General features: G+C 45.9%; 1 protein-coding gene across 2 annotated transcripts in view; it reads right to left on the bottom strand.

Annotated features, from left to right (window-relative positions):
* LRCH2 (leucine rich repeats and calponin homology domain containing 2) overlaps positions 1–24,009 on the bottom strand; it is a 2,196,342-nt gene that overhangs the window by 127,351 nt on the left and 2,044,982 nt on the right. For both annotated transcript variants that reach the window (XM_069612877.1, XM_069612878.1), the window contains one exon: positions 13,516–13,593. In XM_069612877.1, the coding sequence (XP_069468978.1) occupies positions 13,516–13,593 (78 nt within the window). The remainder of the gene's footprint in view (positions 1–13,515; positions 13,594–24,009) is intronic.

Here is a 24,009-nt window from a genome sequence, read left to right as displayed (position 1 = left end):
CAGACGTACCCATTTTGCGCTGCCATAAACATAGCACTTGCGACTTGCTGGCTGCACTACCACTGTTTATTGGCTCCATTTCTATTTATTTTTATTATTTACTTATCTGCTCTCCTCTGCTCCGCACTTTCCACTCTCCCCTTTCCATGCACTTTTTCCCTTGTACATGCGCGTTCTCAATGTGACTGGGCCCAGTAGGATCGTTGTTGTTTTGTATTTCTACCCCGTTTCCCCTCCCTTGCCTAGTCGCGCTCTGAAACACTTGTGTACGAGCGCGATACAAATAAAATATATCATATCATTTGTCCTCCTTCATGTTGCAAAGTAAAAGGTTTCCAAAACTTCAAAACTTAATCACAAATATGCATTTTAAACAACAGATTTCAGAAGGCGGTTTCAGCAGTTTTTTTTCCTTTTAACAAACAACAGCTGTCAGATCCCTTTGATCAGGGTGGGGTGTAGCGGGAAGTTTCCTGCCCCTCCCCAGAAGAGGTCAATGCTCCGTCTGTCCTTTGTCCTTGGGTCAGCCAAAGACGAATGGCTAATGAGGTCTTTGTTCTAAATATGCGGGAACCTCCAGCATCCATTAAGCCTTCCTGTGTCAACATGAAGTGCCATCTTTCCCAGGCTGGGCACTGTCCAATCATAATTAACCAGTTAACTCCAACTGGGTTACTTTAAGATTCACCTACAATGTTTCATTTAAAAGATATAAATGAATAGAGTTTATATGGAATGTTGACAACTAAAGGAATTAAGCCCTTCACAAAAACATGCTTTTCAACAGGTGAATTTTGCACTTCTTCATAGAAAAAGCACTTTTAAACTGAGTCTTTTACATCAGAATATACAGCATACACATCTACTCAGCACCATTAATGTCCTTGAGTGCTGGAATTTGTTTGCAGTCTGGAAATAAGTATTCAGCCCTTGCTTGGAGTTTTCTCTGCACAGCTGAAATTATTATATGTTGCCACTTTTAGCTGCATTTTTCTCGTGTAACTGAAAACCAACTGTTGCTGGACTGGTTTTTCATGAATACATTTCTTAGCTGCCGTCAGTCAGTGAGGCCCAGTTTCTTCTGAGCCATCCGAAGCATCTGTGATTTCAGCACACTTAATTTCAATAGTTCATTTGGAAAATGACTGAATTTACGCCTAAACAGCACTTTGAAGGTTGCAATTGGTTGGGGAAGCTGCATTTTAAAAGGCATTTTCGGTTTTTAGCCCGCTTCTGTGGCCTTGCTTCATGTTACATATAACAGCACCCACTGGCATTCTCCTGCAGTGAATTCTGTTTTTACCCCAACTTTGACTGTGTGTGGCATGGGTGTGCAGCCTTTTGTGATGGTGAACCATGCACAGTTTTGCAGATTTTTGTGCGCACAGGAGTTAGCCCATCCATTTTTGGCTGTTTCTTTCCTCATTGGAAAAGGGGTGCAGTGGGGCGCATCGGCATGGGTAAAAATATCCCACAGGTTGACTGATTTAAACATATTTGGAGTGAGACCAAGTCTCTCATTCACTCAGAACTTAGCATGAACCAGATTCTCTTGAGATGTCATGGTAGGTATTTCGAAGTACTCATGAAGTCTGTCAGAAATATATAGTCATCAGCCTGTTTAAACACCAGGTTGCTTTTGGATCTTTGACAATTACCCTTTGCTAATTAAGCAGAAACAGATGTTAGCAATGAGGTGTTGAACTGTGCAGCTTCCCTAATGTTATCATAAAGCCTTACAATTGACTGCAAGACTAAATCTAAAGCTGTAATAGATGAAGGTATAACTTATCCAGAGACTAAATGTTAGGCGAGCCAACTCCAGTTTCCTACTGGCAAAAGGAGTCCTGAACCAAGTCTTAATATTCGAAGTTCCAGCTATCACATTTTCAGGACACTCCAGCCTAGATAGATTGCGGGAAAGTTCCTTCTGTAGATCGCCATGTTACGCAAGGACACTGTCCCCACATAACGCATTACACATTCTGAGAAATTTGTATTTTTATTTGTACACTTAAATAGTGGGGGGAGGCCTTGGGAGATGATAGGGAAATGTCTAACCTTTGATGCATTTGAAAAAGTATTCATAAAGAAACGATAAATAACTCCAACTCAAAGGTTCTTCAAAGATAAAGGGCCTCATTACACGGACGGCGGTAAGGGTTTACCGGTACCGGAAAGGGAACCGGTACCGGTAAACCCTTACCGCCTTACTACGAGGTTCCTTTGCGGGTTGGTACTTTAACGCCTGCTGTTTAGCAGGCGTTAAAAACCATCCCGCAAAGGGACCAGGGTGCTAATTACAGTACTGCAATTTGCGGCACCGTAATTAGCGCTTTCCCCATTCCCATAGAGCCCTATGGGCCAAAAATGGGAATGGGGAAGGGCAATGGGGGAAGGGGGAATTACCGCCCCACCAACCTTGGAATAGGGCGGTAATTCCCCTTTCCTCCAAGGCGGTGCCGGTATTTTACCGGAATGGACCAAGGTGCTAATAGCTCCTTGGTCGTCCGCCTACCGTGTAATGAGGCCCAAAGAGTCCTTGTTCCAGAGGGAGACTGCCTTACACTGGATTTCTGTTTACCATAAACAGTTCTTCATACAACTGTTCCGTGTGTCTTGTTGGGCCGGCAGTGGGAATGCCACACAAAGCTTTGATTCAGGTGTATTCCAGGATTTTACTACTGCTCATCTGGTTAACATATTCCTAATACTCCTTAGGACTTTTTGTTTCCATTCACTTGTAATATTGCCCGGTATACTCTCCTGCCGGGGCTTCCTGTATTTATCACATGTGTTTGCTTGGGATACTCTCCTGCCCGGACTTCCTATGTTCGCACACTCTAGATTGCCTGGTATACCCCCCTGCCAGGACTTCTTATATTCATCCACTTCCACAATGGTACATTTACTTGTTTTGGTAATATATCCTCTTGATATATTATGTATTTGGGTATTTCCATATATTTGCATTCCATGCATTCACCTACTAATAAGGGTCTTGATAGGAAGTCATTTTCCCTTTCTACAATCAGTCTTTTCTCTTTTTCAGGTTCTTCAGTTTGTTTTGTGTTTTTATTTTTTATTATTGTGCCATAGCCGATCATCGGCTTTTGACATTACAATGATTCTTATAAAGATTTCAAACGAAAAGATAAAAAGAAATTCAAATTTCATATATGTCCAAACCCAATAAATGGAAATTGGAGGAGCAAACCAAGAGAAGAAATTTGTAGGGCTCTACCTCGCGACAGGTTATTAAGTGTATATTAGGCCGCAGGCCTGCAGGACTTGGACGACATGTATAGTCAGAAGAGTTTCATGGCCTGCTATTAGCCTGTCCCAGAACATGTCTGATGATAGCCGAACCTCCATATCCACAAAGTGCAGGAAGTGCTTCACTCTAACATCCCATGTACTGCTCAACTCCACCAGTTTGTGCCTGAGCGACTGAACTCTGGCACCCTTACAGTACGAACAGTATTTTGTCACTTGTGAGCTCCTATCACATTAGGACTGCACTTCGACTGTGTTTACCAGGTCCAGTCGAGCTCCTTAAAAGGCCCACCTCTGCTTCAAGCTGGGAAATTGACATGTATCTGGGTAAATAATAAACAGTTTTTTATCAAAAGGTGGCATTGATTTAGCCTGGGTCAACTTGCATATGCGATCAAACATACGGATCCAGTCCGCACGCGTCGGTGCGCCCTTTACCTTCATCCGGTTCCAGATTAAGGTTTCAACGTCACATTCACATTCCAATGATGCCCCAGACATGAGTGACCTAAGCTTCAACAAGAATGGTGAAGATAGCTGGTCCCAATGCTTGTCAATATCCTCCTAAAGAGAGTTTGCCTGTGGGACCACAATCAATCTGTAGAGGGAAATAAGCCTCCATTCGACATGCGTCCGGAGGGACCTTAGGCCAAGTTCATATCTTAGGCTGCCCACTCGTAACCTGTGGGGAAGACCCAGCACAGACTTCCAAATCCGGCCCTCCAGTCTTAACCCGTTTGTTTTCCATGTCAAAGGTTTGGCCTCTTACCCGTACAGAAAGACTGGGATCATTTTCACGGTGTAAAATGTAATCAAGGGGAGTAGGGAGAATTTACAAAATGTGGCCAAGAGTTTCCTCATTTGGCATGTTAATTGGGATACTTTCCCAATCATGTCCAAATCGAATTGGCTCATTTTGGGAAAATAATAGATTGCAAAACCCAAATACAGCACTTCCCTCTCGATGGAATTGTGTGCTCCAACAAGGCCGATTTGAAGTTTACCACACGCATGCCTGGTCTTTTAAATCAGTATTGTTTGGTTCATTGGGAGGTCATTCTCCTTTGCATATTCGCCCAGAGAAGTGAGGAGACGCTGCAAGCCAACTGCAGTGTGGTCAAGGAGGACGATCTCATCGGCGTAAACCAGACACCTCACGGGTCGGGACCCTATCTTTGGGCTGGCCAACACTGATGAACCCAGTGCCATCTCCAGGTCCGCCAAACATAGATTAAAAAGGAGGGGGTGCTACTAGGCACCCCTGTTTAATCCCCTATTCGACCTGCACAGGAGCAGATAAGTGGGCCAAGGCGTTCAACCTAACCTTTAGGGTGCTGTTCTCGTGTAGGCTTGTCAACGTGGCCAGAAGGGGCAACAGGCCTCTCCCCCTCCAAGCCTCCAGCTTTCCCCAGAGCTGGTCCCTATTTACCATACCAAAGGCTTTGGATAGGTCTACCCATGCCCCATAAAGCAACGGGCCATCTTTCGCAGAGTTTACCCAACACTGTACCATTCAGCACTGTTGAGAGTCCTCTGCAGAAACGTGCCTGGAATCTTGACAAGATGTTATTATGCTTGGACCAGTGGTCCAAATCCCTCAGCAGTAGGAGCGAATAAAGCTAGCAGTGCCAGTATCCTTGGTTCTCGCAGATCTTTGGTGGTTTGATTTTTTTTTTCCCTCAGCAGATTTCAGTTCCAGGCTCCCCTTTTTATTCCTCTTTCTTTTGGCTTTGCCCCTCCTGCGATGTTTTTGGCGCACTGCGTCTATTTGATCACTCTCTATGGGAGGCTCTCCATGAGCGGGTAAAGAGGACCGATTCACTTTGTCTGCTTGGGAGTCAGCGCATTCACTTTCTACTACGTATGCCACCCGTCTAAACTCCTCCAGTATAGATTCTGAAAGAGGGGTGCCGTCCAAAGTTGTACTGGGTCTGCCATACAATGACACAGCCTCTGTCTCCACCACCTGGCTACTGCCCTTCTCGATGCTGTTTACCAGGTTTGAAGCTCCTTCCCAAACACTTTCCCTTTGGGTATTTGCCTCACTCAGAGCTCCCCGAATAGATGCTGCCTCGAGGGACTGCTTGAACACCTCATCCTTCAAGTCCAGTATGTTTGTTTGCAGAAGTAGCGCGCGAAGCGATAGCTCTGCTAAAACACCAAAAGTTGAACTTTAATTCCATGGAACAGCCAGTAAAACTGATTGGCGAGTGTCTCGACAGTTGTGTTGAGGGAACAACTGAAATTAACACACCACAGAACACTGAACAAACTGTGAAACCTCTGACCGACAAGGAACTAAACTCAAACATTCAAAAACCACACCATGGGAACGGAGGTATGTTTGATCTCCCGTCTAAATGTAAACCAAAACTGAAAAGAACAAACAAAGCTCAAGGATGTAGTATTAATGGCGGTGACAGCGAACTACATCTAGTTCACAGTCCCGCAGCCTTGCTGGAAAATGAGATGAAAGCCACGTTGGATCAACCAGTGTGTGTTAGTCCTAATGTGAAAACTGACCAGATTCACCCCAAAAAAGACCCATTATCTGCAAAATTGCCGATTCTTAAAGATACCTCGACTGACTGTGATCACCGAAAAACAGGTATTGGTGGTGACCTAAACAACTCCGAAGTAGTATCGGAAAAACAACCCACATCCACCTCAAAGGAGATATTCTCAATTTTTGAACCTAAAAATTCGGCGATTCAAAAAAAAAAAATAATAACCAAGAAGGGCTGATAACCTTGAAAAAAACCAAGAACAGGAGAAAGAGTAAAAACCAAAAAAGATCTAGTGTGCGCTCCTTCCTAAGAAATATAAAAGGCTTTAGCATCACAACAACTACCAAGCAACTCTCCGGAGTTATCACTAATGACCGTTCCAGTACACAAATGCCAAACCAACCAACTGGACAACAGACCAGCCAAGAAGTTGAAAAAGGCACAATTATTGGAAAGGAGAGCTCTATAGAAGACCTATTAGATCTCTCGACATACGAGCAGAGCGAAAGCGACAAAAGTGGCTGGACCGAGACTCCAGGTCTAACAAGGAATGAAGACGGTCTACTGGCAGAAGCTGTAATTAATATTGACCTTAGTTCCCCCTTGCAGGAAGTGAAATCATCGGAGGTCAAGAAAACTTGCAAGAAGCAACCTATCTTTCATGATACTCCATTAGGTAAAACCAGCGAGTTGGCAACCAAAGAATCTGAGCATCAGCAACGATGCATTACCATGGAGCATTTAAGGCAAGACATTCTCCTCCCAAAACCGGCAATTAAAACCTCAACGACCTGTATAACGCTAGAGGAGAAAAGAGCGCTAACAATAGCAAATAGAAATTGTGAGCACTCCAATGATAAACTTATATCACGAAACTTGGATTTGTGGAAATACGAACAAGAATTTGAGGCTCTGGAAGCCAAAATGGCCCTGATGGATTTGGGCTTAATCCCAGCTAAGATCTCAGACGAAACAAAGCCCAAAAAGGAAGATGCTAATCTAAATGAGCTAATTTCTTTGCAACAAGCCCATAAACAGATGAGGCATTCAAAGATACCGCCTAATTTACATCAAGGAATGTTTGAAAAATCCAAATCTAACATAAGAATGTCCACAACCGACAGTAAAAAGCCTGGTCTCCAAATCCGGAATCTTACGAAACCAGGGAAGTATCTCGTACGTGTGGAGCGAATAGTGAGAGAAAAAGATGGTCTCTTACTAAATAGGAAAAACGTAATGAGACTAATACACCACATCCCGCAATTTAGAACAGTGGTCTCCGAAGACATAAAAGTAGTCGAATTTGAGGATGAAAAAAACAATGACTGCGTGATACTTCATATAGCCTCCAAACTCATTCGGGACTCTCTCTTACAGGCTGGCTCAACCTTTAACTCCCTAGGGTTTGATATAAATGAGATCCGACATACAAAGGAGAAACAATCATCAAAGGAAATAAGATGTTCTCATGATTCAAAATTTACGTATAACAAAGGAGCCGCAAAAGAGACAGAAGCAAAGACACCGAAGAACAAACACACCTCGCCTGAGAGAGAAATCCCTGGGAACAAGGAAACAAAGACAGTTTCAACTGGAACTAAGACAGGAAATACTGACACCAAAGGCCAGAAGAACGCCCCAACGAGTAATGAAGACCATGACTGGACGTGGGTCGCGAAAACCATTAACAACATTAATAATAGCTAATGCCAAAAGGCTGACGAGTCCGGCAAGATATGCATAGCCTCATGGAACACAAGAGGCTACATGCATCTGCTTGGAGAAATCCCAAATGAACTAAAAGATATTGACTTACTATGCCTACAAGAGACATGGCTAACAGACACTCCAATTGTAAATGGGTTTGAGATTGCATTTAACGAGGCACTAAAAGGGAAAAAGGGACGGCCCATGTCAGGAATGATGACCCTTGCTAAAATCAAAAGTGGCATACGTATCTTATCTTCAACTAATATTTCATCATACATACAAGTCTCTAAAATCAAAACATCGATGAGTACAAGAAAAAATGAGAACCTATTAATGCTGATAAATATTTATTGGCAACATGCCGCAACTAAAGCAGAGCTGTTTATTGAAACTATCGCAGAAATCATTTGCAACATTAAGAGGACGGAAGAAAACGCAAACATCCTAATATGCGGCGATTTTAACATAAATTGTCTACCAAGTAGAAAGGATGGAAAGGAAGAAGAGAGAGATAAAGTGGCCAAGCTATGGTTGAACAAAATGAAATCTTGGAACCTACAGATGATGAATGGGGAGATCATGGGGGACATCCCGCCTCAACCAACATGGCGGAGAAACGCGCTAAGATCAACCATAGATTATATGTTCTCAAATGAAAAACTGAAAAGTGAAGCTACACAGCTAAAAATTATTGAAATGAAACATAGTGACCACAGTCTAGCAAAATTGTACTGGAAGCCAGAATATATGGGAACCCGAGTTGAAATTGCCAAAAATGATAGAACCTGGTCGCAATCGATTACGCTTAAATGCGATCAAAGTGAACTCATTGCTAAAATCCCTGGTAGAAACATCAGAGGCAGATCAAATTGAATATACACCCCTTCTAAAGATATATCGAGAGAAGAAATCCTGTAAAGCTAGATCGGATTTCAGAAACCAACATGTATGGGATGAAGAACTAAATGAAAAGAAAAAAAAACTGAACAAAGAACTAAGAATGCTCAAAAAAAAGAAAACAGACTTGAGCAACAAAAGTACAGTGAAACATCTTAAACAAATCTATAAGAACTGGCTCCTTAGCCACAAACACATAATGCTGCAACGGGATGCGGAAAGCATGATGTTAACATTAGCTAAAAGAAACACAAGTGAGTTTTGGTCCTACCTGAACAACATCTCAACTCCTCAAGGTGCCATAATGAAAAACATAATACCTGAAGAATTATGGGTGAAACATTATGCGGGAACATTCTATAACACCGACATCAAAACAGAAGTGTCCACTACACCCGAGAGTGAGTGGTCAATCGTTATAAAAAAGAAGATATCTCTCAAAATATCATGAGACTAAGTACATCAAGAGCCCCAGGACCTGATGGGTTAACTAATCACTTGTTAAAACAATAGCCGGAATTATGGACAGAATTCTGTTATCTGTTATTTTCAACTATCCTCGAGAACCGAAAAATTCCTACATCTTGGAAGAGCGCTATTGTTATACCGATTTTTAAAAAAGGGAAGCGTGATGACCCAAGCAATTATCGGCCTATAGCGCTCCTTGACGTGGTGGGAAAAATCTTTGCTTCCCAACTGCAAAGCCAATTAACAAACTGGATTATGGACACCAAACGATATGATCCACAGCAATCAGGATTTGTAAAAGGGGTCGGATGTGGCCTAAACCTAACGATCCTCAATTTCCTAAAAATGGAAGCTATCCGCCAAAATAGGAAAAATTATGTAGCGCTTGTGGATCTATCCAGTGCCTTCGACACAATTGATCGAGAGCTACTTTGGAGTAAGATGAAAAAATGGAAATGTCCCGAAAACCTACTTCAACCAATAAAAGAACTGCACACAGATACAGAAATTAAGGTCAGACTGGACTCCAACGGAACTTTAAGTAAGGCAATACGAACAAAACAAGGTGTAAAACAAGGCTGTCCACTAGCAGCCACGCTGTTCGCCTTGTTCTTGTCTGATATTGGAGAAAGTATAGAATCCATAACTTCCTTCCCACCCAAAATTAATGGTTCACAGGTAAACTGGATGCTATTTATTTATTTATTTATTTATTTACATTTATAAAGCGCTCACACAGCCCGCAGGCATCGAGGCGCTGTTACAGGAATTGTTTGTTTTTCTTAATTGTGTGTGTTTTATTTTTTGTCTTAGTTACGTATTTATAACGCGCTTAAACACCCAGAGGTTTCTAAGCGCGGACCCGGGGATCGAACCTGTTGTTGCTTTGTGTCGTCTTGCTTCCAAGACGCGCACGCTGCCGCTGAGCTATCCTCCCGGGCCATACGCTCCCGGGCCATACGCTGATGACATCGCTTTGCTAGATTTCACCCCAATTGGTCTGACAAGAAAACTAAGAGCCTTAGAAAGCTATGTGGAGAAAAACAAATTAAAAATCAACTCCGCAAAATCAGAAATAATAATTTTTCAAGACCTCACAAGAAATAACAAGCAAAATAAAAATTGTGCACCTAAATGGAGCTTATATAAAGACAACTTAAGATGTGTGAAAAAAGCTAAATACTTAGGAATGTGGATCAGCAGTAACATAAATGACTCACCGTTTGCAGAGAACGCAAAACAAAAGTTTGGGAAATTTTCGCTCCTACCTGTTCTAGCCCACTATAATCAAAAAGTTACACCAACACTGATATACAGTGCAGAAAGTGCACTAGGAGTATCTGCATCCCAATGGCCAGAAATGGAAAACCAATACTGGAGGCGAGTTCTTCACTTACAAAAGGGAATCTCGAGTGCCTGCATTCGATATGAACTCAATCTAATATCTATGCAGGCCCGAGTCCTATGGAACATGTTATCCATATATAGGAAGATAACTATGACTGACTGCTTACCCCAGTATAAAATACTACAGGATGCTTTGAAGGGAAATCCGGAATCAGTCATATCGAAATGGGCAACTGGTTGTAAAAACAAGCTAGCGGAGATGGGCACTGATCAAAACACCTTAGAAACCAATCCAAATTCTGTTAAGCAAAAGTTATGGGAGTAGATTGGTGCTTAACAGTTGATGAGCAAAATCGGCATAAATTAATGAAAGATGCCGCAATAGAGGCTAAAGATCGGAACGTAATGTTACAATACTTGATGAAATCACCGAGTACTAGACACCGAGTGATGTACATGAAATTCTGAATGAATCTATTCAACACAAGAGTAAGTTATGCCATAAGAACTCGAAATGCGTCAGCATCACTAAGTTGTCGATTTTGTACGAAACAGCAAGAGACGCTCAAACATCTTGTACTGTACTGCGAAAACCTGAAAGACATAAGATCTGTGCATTTAGGAAACTTAGCAAAACAATACTCCACCCTGTGTGGTGAGGAGTTGTGGCGCAAATTTTTCAACCCGCGAGAAAAAGACATCTTTGGATTGACTAACTTCCTACAAAATCTGGAGCTTGCGCTAAAAAATCTAAATTAACTCGGTTAATTCAACAAGGTGAGAAATGCTACATGTGCTACGGAAGCAGAGTCCAAATAGGTGGGAATAAAGAAAACTGGATGACCCACTCTCGGAAAGAAGCAGAATCTGCAAACCAAAATATGGACCGGAAATCAGGAAGTAGAAGGCTAGCAACAAATGACATTAAAATTGTTGCGAAAAATAATGTGATTGAGATGTATTCCGCCTAAATTCTGGTAGTATAGAAACTTTTATTTTTTTTTTCTTCTTCTTCTACTTTCACCTCTCATGTTTCAAGCATTCCTAAGGCCGGTCATGGATGATTTGCAATTACCTATTTCCCTCGTGAGCTCCATTAAGATTCCTAGGTGAGTCTGCACTTCGCCCTTCAAAGGTTCAAACACATTGACTAGTGAGGTTAAAACGAAATTCATAGCCGAACGCATGGCATTATTTACTTCTGTGCCATTAGGAGAAGCTACGACTTGCTGCAGATGTATGCCAGCGTGGTCATTGGTGCATGGCATCATGCCTGTTGAGAGTGGGGGTGGCTGTGCCAAAATTGGGCTCATGAACAAGGTTCTAATTGGAGGGATCAGAATATCAGGGGACGGCCTCCCCGCCTGGTATGCCCCTTCCCCTGAATTAGTCTGGGCGTCGGATTCTGAGTCCGCTAACTGGAAGGAACTGTCCCCACCGAACAGCATTAGGGATCAAAATTCCCCATACTCTGACTCTTTCACACACTTTTTATATTATTTGAGTTTGGCGTGATCTCAGATACGCCCCGCGGTCACCACTATCCTTGGGTTGACTCACCCTCTTCCTGGCAATTTCAGGAGCATTCGTGGTCAACCAGTGAAGGTACTTTGCTTGCTTTCCTTTGTGACCGCTTCCTCAGTGCTCGTTCGTCTCGTGTCGTTTCCCTTCAGCACACCAGCTCCCTCTTGGACCGTCGCAGGTAAGGGTCTTCTTTGCGCTGTCAGTAAACACCCAGGAGTCCTTTCCTGGCTCCCAGCATCTCAGTAGCGCATTCCCCTTCTCGCAGTGTCTCCCTTCTTCCTCTGCTGTGAGCTCCATCACACCTGTTTGGCGATGTGTTCTCTCGCCAATAGCAGCAGCCTTTTGCACCTCGCTGCTGGTCTTAAATTTCACAGGCATAGAGGTTTTCAGCCAAGTACTAGAGCATTTGTTGGGCTTGAAAGTCATTCCGGTCTGCACTGTTCTCTTCCTAGTCCCAGGATTTCGGTGATTGTGGGAAAAGTAGTCCTCTGTTGATGGTTGGGAAAAAGTTTGTATAATCACTTGTAATAGGCCTGGAGGGCAAAGCAGTTCTGGATGTTTAATAAATGGAACTGGTGAAGGCATTCCTGGTATTTCCATATGGTAGACCAAAGGTGGAAGTTTGGTCTATATGCTTTCGGGAAGAGTCCTTTCTATTTCTCCAAGGGGGAGGGTTAGAGTTTTGACAACAGGCTATGGGGGTTTTGGGTATGAGGGGAATTATCTTCAAGAGTAAATTGGGGATACCATGTCCCATCCAATGAAGCCATGACATCACTCCAGAGGTCGTCTCCTGGGAGGAGGTCACTGCCATGAGATCAGTGATGACTCCATTGAATTCATCACAATACACTTCAGCCGCACATCCGCTACTACTAGTACTCAACTGCTGTACTCTGTCATGAATTATAATTATGACTAACAGTATGTGTATTCCTTTTATTATCACCACTCCAGATGTCTGTGTTAACAGGACATTATCTGACACTCTTCCTTAGTTTGTCCTCTCACACTTATTATTCAGGTTACCCAACAAATGTCTGTTTAATGCTTTATTTGACACAACTTCATTACTACTTACAAGGAATGCAACTAACACAATTTACAGTCCACTTGTGTTGTTCCTTAATGGATATATGTATTGGCTTTAGCACAAAGTATCTTTTCTTTTTAACAGAACGAAAAGGGGGCTTGTGAGTCAGTGAAAATGGAAGCCTTCAATTGGCATATATGATTAAAAAACATCTCCTTTTGGGCAGACTTTACATTGCCCTGTTGGGCACTACTAGGTTCATAACAATGTCAAAGAAAATGCTGTGTTATACATCCCTATATTTAGAGGTGGTTACAGGATTCATGCATGGTTTCCTGCACAACGATTGACGTCTTAGTGTAGTCTTATTCAGTTCATGTAAATTGCTCAATTTCGCAGTAAGATAGTGAAACAAGGTATCCATGTTTACACATCAATAAAAAGAACATTTGAAAAAAATCTCTCTGCAATGCAATTACGTCCCAAGAGATAAATCAGGAGACTGACAAAAAAGGAAAAATATAAACATGATTCCATATTGCAGTCTTTGTTAAGATGATTGATAACTAAAGCATGCTTTGTAATAAGCATAAATGCTCAAATGCAGATGTAGAACACTGATTTAGAAATAAACATGTTTGCTTAACTCAACATTATGTTGATATTCACAACAAAATACTTGATTTGTAACATAGGTTTTATGAAAAATACATAAAATAATCAAAGCAAATTGTATGTGCAAAAATGTGTTACCTGAGGGACACCCAATTTTTTGCAAGCCTCAAGAAAGTTTTCAACATTTCTTCTGCATTTCGCCATGCTTAATTTAGGCTGTAAAAAACAGTTTGAAATAAATTCTTCATCAACAAACAGTAAACAAAACTTGCAATATTCATTAGATTGAATATAAAAAGATATTTCCCCAAAATAAACACAGACTCTCACTCACCAATTGTGCAGGTTTGTGTTCCAATTAGTACTTGTAAACATTCTATAAACATCCACAGATAATGAATATTTGCTGCCCAACATCAGGAAGATAGATAGACAGTAATTACATCACAACCACCCATATAACAAAATAAAAAAGCTTGTACTAGCAGCTGGTGAAGGCCGACAATCTATTTTGCAAGTTATCAAACTTGTTTTGAATTCATACATGATCACTACTGAACTGCGATGTTGTTCTGCTTACTATCATACACTAATGATGGGCGCCTTAAAAAACACTTTAATGAGTGTGAAACAGTTTGTGTAGGAAACTAATGATGGTTTGCGATGAATAACAATGAAGAATTAGTGACAAAATGACTATCTACCAAACGGCCTGCTGTTGAACAATAGAGCAATACTCATGATCATCATGAATAGCAAAAGAATTTAAATGTTTGACGTACACATCAATAAATCAGACTAAAACATGCAAAGAAAAGGTCTGTAATTTTGTGGAATTGCCTTTTTAACCATGATTGCGGTTTTTGTTGGTAGAATGCCTTCCCAAGACGAACTTAACAGCACTCACCAGATTTAACTTTAATATATTCACTGAAGTGAACTACATTTACAGATCCTAGTAGTAGTAGCATTTACTCCAAAAGCAAACAAAACTAAGCAGAAGGTGTACCATATCTTGTCATGATCACCAGAAGACAAGGATATCCATTTGGTAATGTTCTTTCAGAAAACTATGAACATTTCTCCCACATATACCTCTTCTTTTAAAATGTCCTTCAGACAGTCTGTTGCAGAACATTTTTCAACCGTCACCAGATGCCATCAAATATGTAGAAGAACAAATTACCTCTCAGTAATTTTTGTTCTGATACATGTTCCTCCCACTGATTCCTCATCTATAATATCCTATCCACAGTGCAGCGGTTCTGAAACGTATCCGCTGTCAAAGGGTGCAGCGTCGGCTCCATTGGTTCACTCTACGCCCCCCATACACTCAGTTCCACCTTTTCCCTAGCACTCCTGACCTGAGGGACTGCAGAACCGATGGTCTACTAGCTATCCTCCAAGAGGTGCAGGTACGGAGGCTATGAGGCATCCGGGGGGAGGGGGAGACATCCGTCAGAAAGTATGTTACAGAGGTAAGTAATTTGTTCTTCTAATGGATTCCTTCCTCCCATGGAATCCACATCTATGACTCCCAAAGCAGTACAACAATCTGGAGGTGGGAGGAGAACAAGAACACCACGTAAAACAGAAATCTCTGGAGGACCGCCCTACCAAAGCGGGCTACCTGTCCTGAAAGGGAATCCAAGAAGTTATTCTTATCAAAAATGTGCAGAGATGCCTATATTGCTGTCTGGCAGATGTCCAGGATGGGTACTACCCTCTACAGGGCAGAAGTGGCAGCCTCTCCTCTGGAAGAATGGGCTCCGAGACCCTTTCCAGCCAGATCATAGCATTCTGAGATGCAGCGAATGATCCACTTGACAGGGGTTGTTTGGTTTGCCAACACAAGAACCAGTGTAACCAATGAAAAGCTGGTCATCTTTCCTAGCATCTCTCGTTCGAGAGACAAATTAGCTGAGAGCCTGCACCTGGTCAAGGTGATGAAATTGCTCCTCTGCCTTAGAAGGATGAGGCAGAGGAAAAAACAAAAGACGATGGATCTTTTGAGAGAGGTGAAAATTGGAGATCACCTTTGGAAGAAAAGAGGGCCTTGCACACAGTCACCTTCTCCTTAAGGAACCCCAAGGAGGGAGGTTTAACAGATAATGCCTGGAGCTCAATCACTCGTTTCGCAGAAGTGATGGCATCCAGGAAAATCACCTTAAGGGTGGGCAATCTAATAGAACAGGAATGAAGGGCCTCAAACACAGCTCCCATAAGAAAAGTCAAAACCAAATTTAAATCCCACGCTGGGAAAACAAACTGTCGTAGAGGAAACTGGTTACACAAACCTGCAAGAACTGCATGACTGTGGGTAGTGGGAAGAATGACTCTTGTTACGGGGAACTCTTGAAAAAAGAAAAAGCAGCAAGGTATCCCTTTACACTGCCAATCTATGCCTGCTTGTGCGAAGGCTTGCAAAAAATCTAAAATAGAGGATAATAGATAGAAGGTCCAGATCCCTCTCCTAGCACCAAGCCGAAAATATACACCATCTGCAGGCATAAATAGCGGGTCTCCGAGCTGAAAGGAATAAATCAAGGATGTCATCCGACAAGTCCCACTCCTTTTATCTCAGCCTCTCAGTAGCCAAGCATGACATTTCAGGCTGTTATGGTTCAGGTAGAGAACCCGGCCCTCTGACTAGGAGCGCAAATCGACTTTATTCGGAAGCATGTCCAGTAACTCTGTATACCACGTCCTGCGGGCCGAGCCTGGGGTGATAACGATCAACGTGGTTCTGAACAGGTGCAATCTTCTGACAACCAGTGGAATTAAATATCTGCGGGAATGCATAAAGGAGGTTGAACGTCCACTCGATGGTTAGTGCAGCTGGCAGAGATCATTGATGCAGAAATCTCAGGGAGCAGAACAACTCAACACTTCCTGTTTACACTGGAAGTTGAGGTCCACTGGAGGAGTTCCCCAAAAGGAGAAGACCTCCTCCAGAATTTCCTGGCAGAACTTCCATTTGTGGGAGGCCGAAGTCTGTCTGCTCAAGGTACCTGCTGAGATATTCTCTCTTCTGGTCAGATGGGCTACTGTTAGAGGGACGCTGTTCTCCAGAGTCCTGAACTACAGTTGCAGTGCTTCTCTGCACAGAGGCAAGGACCCCACACCACATTGTTTGTTGAGGTAGTGCATGGCCACTGTGGTGTTAGACAGCATGAACATTTTCCCCCAAGCATCAGATCAGTCCTTGCTGAACAGGGAAACCTCCCCCCCCCACAGAGAAACCATGGTACAAAACCTCACAGGTTTTGCTTCTCGCGGTGCTGAGTGGACGGTGGCTGCAGCCGCTTGCCCTCTGGGGGCACTTCCACGTCTCAGGAAGAACCTGCCCTGTAGTCTTCCCACAATGGCCTGGCCTCTACCCCACAGGGAATAAGAGCCTCAGGGGTGAAAACCCCAGCCTCTAGTTTAGGGCTGTTGCACGGCTAGGCCCAATTATTTCACAGTGGCCTTTGATGCCTGAAGTGTCTGCAGGGCGTCATCAGCTTTTGCCCTAAACAGGTTTTGGCCATCAAAAGGCATGTCCAGAGGTTTAGCCTAGACATTATGTGCTCCTCATCCAAGACCTGTGTGGCCATGGACCTGGCCACACAGTCAGCTGTGCCCAATCCTGACTGCAAAATCTGGCAAGAAGCTTCCCTGCCAGCTGTCTCTCATATCTTCCTCAGGGATATGTTCAGCCACATTTGCCACAGCGGACAACAGGACGAAGGATGCAGAATCCAGTATCTCCCATACGTCCAGTACACAGGCCCCTACTGCCACTCTGAACGGTAGTAGCGTTTCCTTACTGGGACCTTCGTCCAGAATTTCCGTTAATTCAAACTGAACATTTCGGCCTGGAGGAGCAGAAAGCCCCAGGGTATCTACCACCATTGCCATCAGCCTCTGAAAGGATGCATGAGGCTTACCAAGGGTAGTTGGTGGAAGAATATCCAGCTCGGGGAAGGTGTTTAGATCACTGGCTTCTTGGAGGTTCAAGGCCGGCCCTTGTACGTCCTCACCCTCTTCATAGAACTCCTCCAGGAAGTCCCCCTTCCCTGGACACCAATGATTCAAACCCAAAGGGTACCTGGCACCTCTCCTCATCGCAGATGTCACACATCGTTGACATGTAGGGTTTGAAAGGAAGAGTAGAATATTCCTGAGGTTCTTTGGTGCCCACAGAGCCAACAAAGTTGGGTCTGTTGCTGAGATCTGGATGCCCGTAGGCAGAGTCAGGCAGAGGGGAAGTTCTTCCCTCTTTTTGGCCAGACCTCACGACATCACACTTTGCCTTGTGGATGAAGTTACAATGTTTTGCAGCTCGCTCCCGGAGGGCCATCGGGTGCATGGACTGGCAACCCACAATCCTGGGCATCGTGCTCCTCGCCATAGCAGTATAAACAAATCAGGTGCAGATTCAAAACTGACATCAGCCGGCCACAGTCCATGCACAGTTTGAACCATGAGGCCTTTGCAGAGTTGGGCATGGCGATGACTAATTCCAACATTTTGACGGCAAAGTTCGTGAAGTGAAAACAGTGCACGGAAAATAAGAACGGAGGTCATGATGCCTCTATATATACTGGCCTCGATGTCATGTCTGGCACGGGGTGCGTAGCGGTATCAGACAGAGCTAACATGGATTAGTGCTGCGTCCCCTGCAAATGTTTCTGGATAAAAGCTGCATTGTGTATAGGATATCATAAAATAGGAATCCGTAGGAGGAAGGAAACCAATAGAATAAGCAATTTGTGCCAAGTAACACATGCCACAGCCCCACCCAGTAGCCATTACTGAAAGTGCACATCCAGTTAAGGGTCCCGCAAAGCATTGTGGGCATGCAAATTAACCCAAGTGCAATCCTTTCGGTCCAGAAAGTTATATTTCTCTTACAGTGTAGTGCTAGTTTATACACAGCTCCTTCAAACCAAGGTGGACAGTTCTCAAAGCTGCAGTCAACTGCATACTGGCTTCACCCTTATTAGGGATCATCAGTGCAGTACCGTCTGGCAGCCTTGCAGTTGGTGCATTGAGTCAAATGTAAAAAACACAAGCAAGGTTATGGAGGGTTTAAAATTGCTTGAAAACAAAGCCTCCCCCCTAAAATGTGGATCCAAAAAGTCAATACCTTCATTAGGCTAACAAAGACCTGTATTTGTAAGCTATGAAGATCGTGTGACCACTTCCTGAGGCAAAGATTAAATGATAAAACGTTACAGTTAACTAGTCCCTTTGAGAATTCCTTATCTTTGCATCCCTGTATACCTGACCATGCATTTCAGATGTAAAAATCCCAATATTTGAAAGGCACGCTGTGTTAAGTGGGGGTGGGTTGAAGGAAACTCGAAGAAAAAAAACATCCTTTTACAGTGCTCTCGGCAAGGCAGGGAGGGCTGGCATAGTGTCGGTAATGGTAGGAGCAGTACTGCTGAAGGTCAGTGTATGTCAGGCCTGCCAATTTGCAAGATGGGTGGTGGATTGGGATATTATGCTCGTCACTCTGCACAACCAGTCCTGCATTTAGCGCTTGACTCATCAGAGTTTGTTGTGCTAGGTTTGTGTCAAATACCATATCAGGACTGTTTTCCAGCACACCAATGAGGAAAGGGCAGGCTCTGACATGAGGCTTCCAGATGGCTTGTGAGGCAGAAGATATTTGGGGGATGGCCTGGAGTGAATCTGAAATGAGGCATTGCCTTATAGAGGCTAGCAGGCCTGATGCAGTGTCAATCAAATGGCAAAGAAGTGCTTTGGAAACATGGATAGAAAATGTCAGGTCTGAATATAGTGACCCCATGCATCTCTACGGGTGGTAAGAGTGAGCGTCTGTTAGTTGGGTAGTGACTCATGAAACCACAATGTCTGTACAAGCCCTTTTCAGTGTATTGGAACTCTGCATGCATTTGAATTCAAAGGTCTTCCTGGCTTTGTCAGCCATGAAATTATCACAGAGTAAAGCAATGAACAACTTACATACCCCTGGTAATGTTCTTTCTGTTGGATGTTCCTCCCACAGATTCCTCATTTTAGATATTTGTTTCCTGCTTTGCTGTTCACGGGAGGAAAAGGATTTGACAGCAGGGGGTGCCATGCAGCATCGGCGCCCCTCGACTGTCTCCATTCCTACGTCTGGACTGGTAGTATAAATAGCATGCACTGGGCCCTGGTGCTTCAGTTCCTCATTTTTCTTCTCCCGGTGCTCAGCCGTCATGGCCAAAATAACCTTGTATAGGCATTGAAAGAGAAGGAATGGGAATTCACTCATAGTCAGAGGGGGGGGGGGCTGGGAGGGAAATAATGAATCAATAGGTGGAGCATCCATCAGAAAGAACATTACCAGGGGTAAGTAATTTGTTCTTCTAAAGGAGCGTGTCCTCTCACAGACTCATCTTAGATAGACTCCCATACCAGTATTTGGGATGAAGGTGGGAAAGGAACAAGTTACTTACCTGTAACTGTTGTTCTCCAGCCTGGGTCTGGCATGAATTCACATGCTCATGAATATTCCCCGTCGTCAGGCTGGGAATCCTCGGTAAAGAAAAAATCAGTATCAGTTTCGTTTCTGATCTGTCTTTCGTAGTAGTAACCAATCACTGATCTCTGCGTCATACTGACCACAGCCAATGACTGCCCTCTACCTAAGCCCCGCCTCTGGAAGCCATCTTCAGATTTGGTAGCACGAGAAGTGGCAGTATGACCAAGTGAAGAGCCGCAGAGGGGTAGGCGGGAGGGTTCACATGTGAATCCATGCCAGACCCATGCTGGAGAACAACAGTTACAGGTAAGTAACATTTTTCCTTCTCCAGCATGGGGTCTGGCATGGATTCACATGCTCATGAATAAAGAATACATAGCAGTACACACATGCACAACCACGGGAGGTGGCAATGGCTCAACATTAAGCATTACATCAAACACAACATTAAGCAATTCTTACCTCCTCACCAGGCTCACCTCAGGAGGACAGGTTGCGCAGCACTGCTTGGCCGACCCTGGACTCCTCCCTGGAATCCCGATCGACGCAGTAGAATTTCGTGAAGGTGTGCGTCGACCTCCACGTAGCAGCCCTGCAGATGTCCAGCAAGGGCACACCAGATAGGAACGCCGTGGTAGCTGCGATCGCTCTGGTGGAATGGGCTCTCGGACGGCCAGGCAGCGGTCAGTTTGCCAACCGATGACAGTACATGATACAGCCGGAGAGCCATCTGGAAATGGAGGCCTTTGAGAGAGCCTTCCCCTGATTGACAGGTCCAAAGTTCACAAAAAGTTGTGACGTCTTCCGAAAACACTTTGTGCGGTCCACGTACAACTTCAGCGCTCTAGCCACATCCAGCGAGTGCAAAGTCCTTTCGTCCGGCGACGAAGGCGACGGGAAGAAAACAGGCAACACCAAGGGTTCGTTGAGGTGGAAGTCCGACGGCACCTTGGGCATGAAGGAGGGGTGCTTCCTGAGCACTACCTTCATGTCGTGAAAAGTCAAGTACGGGGGCTTGCAGGAAAGGGCCTGGATCTCTCCCATTCTTCGTGCGGAGGTGATGGCCACAAGAAAAGCTGTTTTCCACGACAAGAACTTCAACGGAGCCGAGTGCAGAGGCTCGAACGGAGGTCCCATGAGCTTGGTCAGCACCACGTTGAGCTCCCACGCCGAGGCCGGAGCCTTCACCGGCGGGAACGATCTGAACAGTCCCTTCATGAATTCTTTCACCAGACGATGAGACCACAAAGACGTCCGCCCCGTGGTTCTGGTGTATCGGGAGATCGCAGCAAGATGAATCTTGATGGACGCGTGCGCCAGTCCAGCCTTGGCCAGCGTCAGAAGGTACGGCAGTACCTGGGGAGCCGTAATCCGTAAAGGGTTAATCTTCTGTGCGTGGCACCAGACAGAGAACCTCTTCCATTTGTGTCCATAGCATTTAAGAGTTGAGGACGCCCTGGCCTTTGCAAGAACCTCTCTGCAGTCGGCCGGTATGTCGTAACCTCCAAACTCTAACGCTGCAGGAGCCAGGCCTGCAAGTTCAGCGACTTCGGGTCGTGGTGGAGGATGGCGCCTCCTTCCCTGGAGAGAAGATCCGCGTCCACTGGCAGCTTGATTGACGGGGACGCTGACAAGTCCAGAAGGTCCGGGAACCATATCGGCCACGCAGGTGCGACGAGGATCATCCTGCACCGTGACCTCTTAAGCTGGTTAATGAGCCGGATCAGCAATGGCAATGGAGGGAACGCGTATAGAAACAGGCCCTCCCAGGGGAACGAGAAAGCATCGCCCATGCTCCTCGGCTGGGGAAACCTGCTGGGGAAACCTGCTGGCGAACCTCCGGCACTTGGAGTTCGTCGCCGTCGCGAACAGATCGATCTGGGGAGTGCCCCACCGTCGGAAGAGGCGGTCCACTAGATCCTGTCGAAGTTCCCACTCGTGGCACGAGCGCAGCTCTCTGCTGAGCGAGTCGGCGATGGTGTTTTTTATCCCTGCCAGATGAAACGGCACCAGAAAGATCCCTTGGGCGACGGCCCAATGCCACAGATCCTGCGCCTCTTTGGACAGGGCTGGGGATCTGGTACCGCCCTGCTTCCTGATGTAGAACATGGTGGTGGTGTTGTCGGTGAAGATCCTCACCACCTTGCTCTTGAGGGACGGAAGAAAGGACCTGAGGGCCCAAAACACTGCACGGAGCTCCAGGACGTTGATATGGAGGGACTTCTCCGTCGGAAGCCAAAGGCCTCTCGCGTGCAGATTTTCGGTGTGCGCTCCCCACCCTTCCAGGGAGACATCCGTGGTCACTGTCTCCTGGTGGCCGGGGGTCTGGAAGACCATGCCAGCAGTCAGATGCGCGCGGGTGCCCCACCACCGGATCGCTCGTCGGAAACTCTCCTCGAGTGTGATCCTGTCCTCGAAGCTGCCCGTCGTCTGGATCCAACGCGCGTCCAGGAACTCCTGCAACGGGCGCATCCGGAGCCTGCACAGGCGGATGAGATAAATGCAAGAAGACATCATTCCGAGGAGGGACTTGATGGACCTTACCCTGGCCGCGTCCGCAGCCAGCATCCGCTGCACCTTGCCCAAGATGGCCCTCGTCCTTTCCTCCGACGGAGAGGCCAGAAGCGACACTGTGTCGAGCTTCGCTCCCAGAAACAGTGCGTCTTGCGCGGGCACCAGGTGGGACTTGGCGTAGTTTATGGAGAATCCCAGGTCCGTGAGTAGTTGGACGTCCTTGCCGTGTGCTCCACGGCGAGCTCCTTCGTCTTTGCTCGGATGAGCCAGTCGTCCAGGTAGGGGTAGACGTGGATCCCCTCTCGGCGCAGCTGCGCCGCCACCGATGCGAGGCACTTGGTGAACACCCTGGGTGCCAACCTCAATCCGAAGGGAAGGGCTTTGAACTGGTAGTGACGCCCTTGGACCATGAACCTGAGAAACTTTCGGTGTCCCTTTAGGATGGGAATATGGAAGTAGGCATCCTCCAAATCCAACAACGACAGGAAATCTCCCTCCTCCAGTTGACCCAGGACGTGTTGGAGGGTGACCATCCGGAACTTCTGTGCCTTGATGAATTTGTTCAGTCGTCGTAGGTCCAGGATGGGACGCCATCCTCCCGTCTTCTTCTTCAGGAGGAAGTATCTTGAGTAAACTCCGGAGCCCCGAAGCCTCTTTGGGACGAGCTCGATGGCGCCCTTCTTGAGCATTGCCTTTACCTCCAAGAGAAGTTGAGGGACGTGATGTTCTTTCCTGGCCACAGGGGGGACGCGCGGGCACCTCTTTAGAAACTCGAGCGCGTGACCCTGAGCTAGGGCGTCCAGCACCCAACGGTCGGTGGAGATGGACTCCCACACGTTGACGAAGCTCGCCAGCCGGCCTCCCACCGGGGTGCTTCGGTGGGGGCCCGACCCCACGGCCGGTTCAGTCCTGCTTTGACGAGGCTTTGCCGCCTTGTCCTCCTTGGCGACGACGGCGGGGTCCGCCTTACTTGCCTCGTCCCCTGTAAGCTTCCTGTGACGACGAACGGGCCTCTTGACGGTAGGTGGAAAATCCGCCGCTGGAACGTTTGGAGGCACCCTGTTTGCCTCTGCCGCTCCGAAAGGGCGGCCGCCGTTGCTGGAGAACCCCAAGAGCCCGGGCCGTCTCCATGTCTGCCTTGATGGCTTGAAGGGAATCGTCCACTGTTTTCCCAAACAGGTTGTTTCCGTCGAACGGCTTGTCCAAGACTCTGGTCTGCACGTCCTGACAGAAGTCAGTAGCCTTGAGCCATCCACGCCGCCTAAGGCACACGCTGTTGCCCAACTGGCGAAATCCAGTGTCGGCGATGTCCGTCGCAATCGTAATGGCGTGGTCCGACGCCATCTCTCCTTCCTGCAAGATCGCTAGGGCTTCCGCCCTCTTGTCGTCTGGTAGCAAGTCCAGTTTGTACCACAACTCCCTGTCGTAGCGGGCTACGATAGCCAAGGCGTTGGCCGCCTTAATCGTCGTCGCTGCCGACGAGATGACTCTGCGCCCATCGTGTCTAATTTCTTTCCCTCGCCGTCCGGCGGGGAGGTCGACGTAGAGGCCGCGCCCCCTCCGCTTTCTTCCTGGCCGCCGCGGAGACGACCGAGTCCGGGGTCGGCTGTGCCCGAAGACACAAGGGGGCCGCATCCGGG

This window comes from Ambystoma mexicanum, chromosome 5p (assembly GCF_040938575.1).
Source record: "Ambystoma mexicanum isolate Mex_15411 chromosome 5p, UKY_AmexF1_1, whole genome shotgun sequence".
NCBI lineage: Eukaryota > Metazoa > Chordata > Amphibia > Caudata > Ambystomatidae > Ambystoma > Ambystoma mexicanum.
Note: the sequence above shows the minus strand (reverse complement) of the source record. Positions and strands in the feature narration are given on the sequence as shown.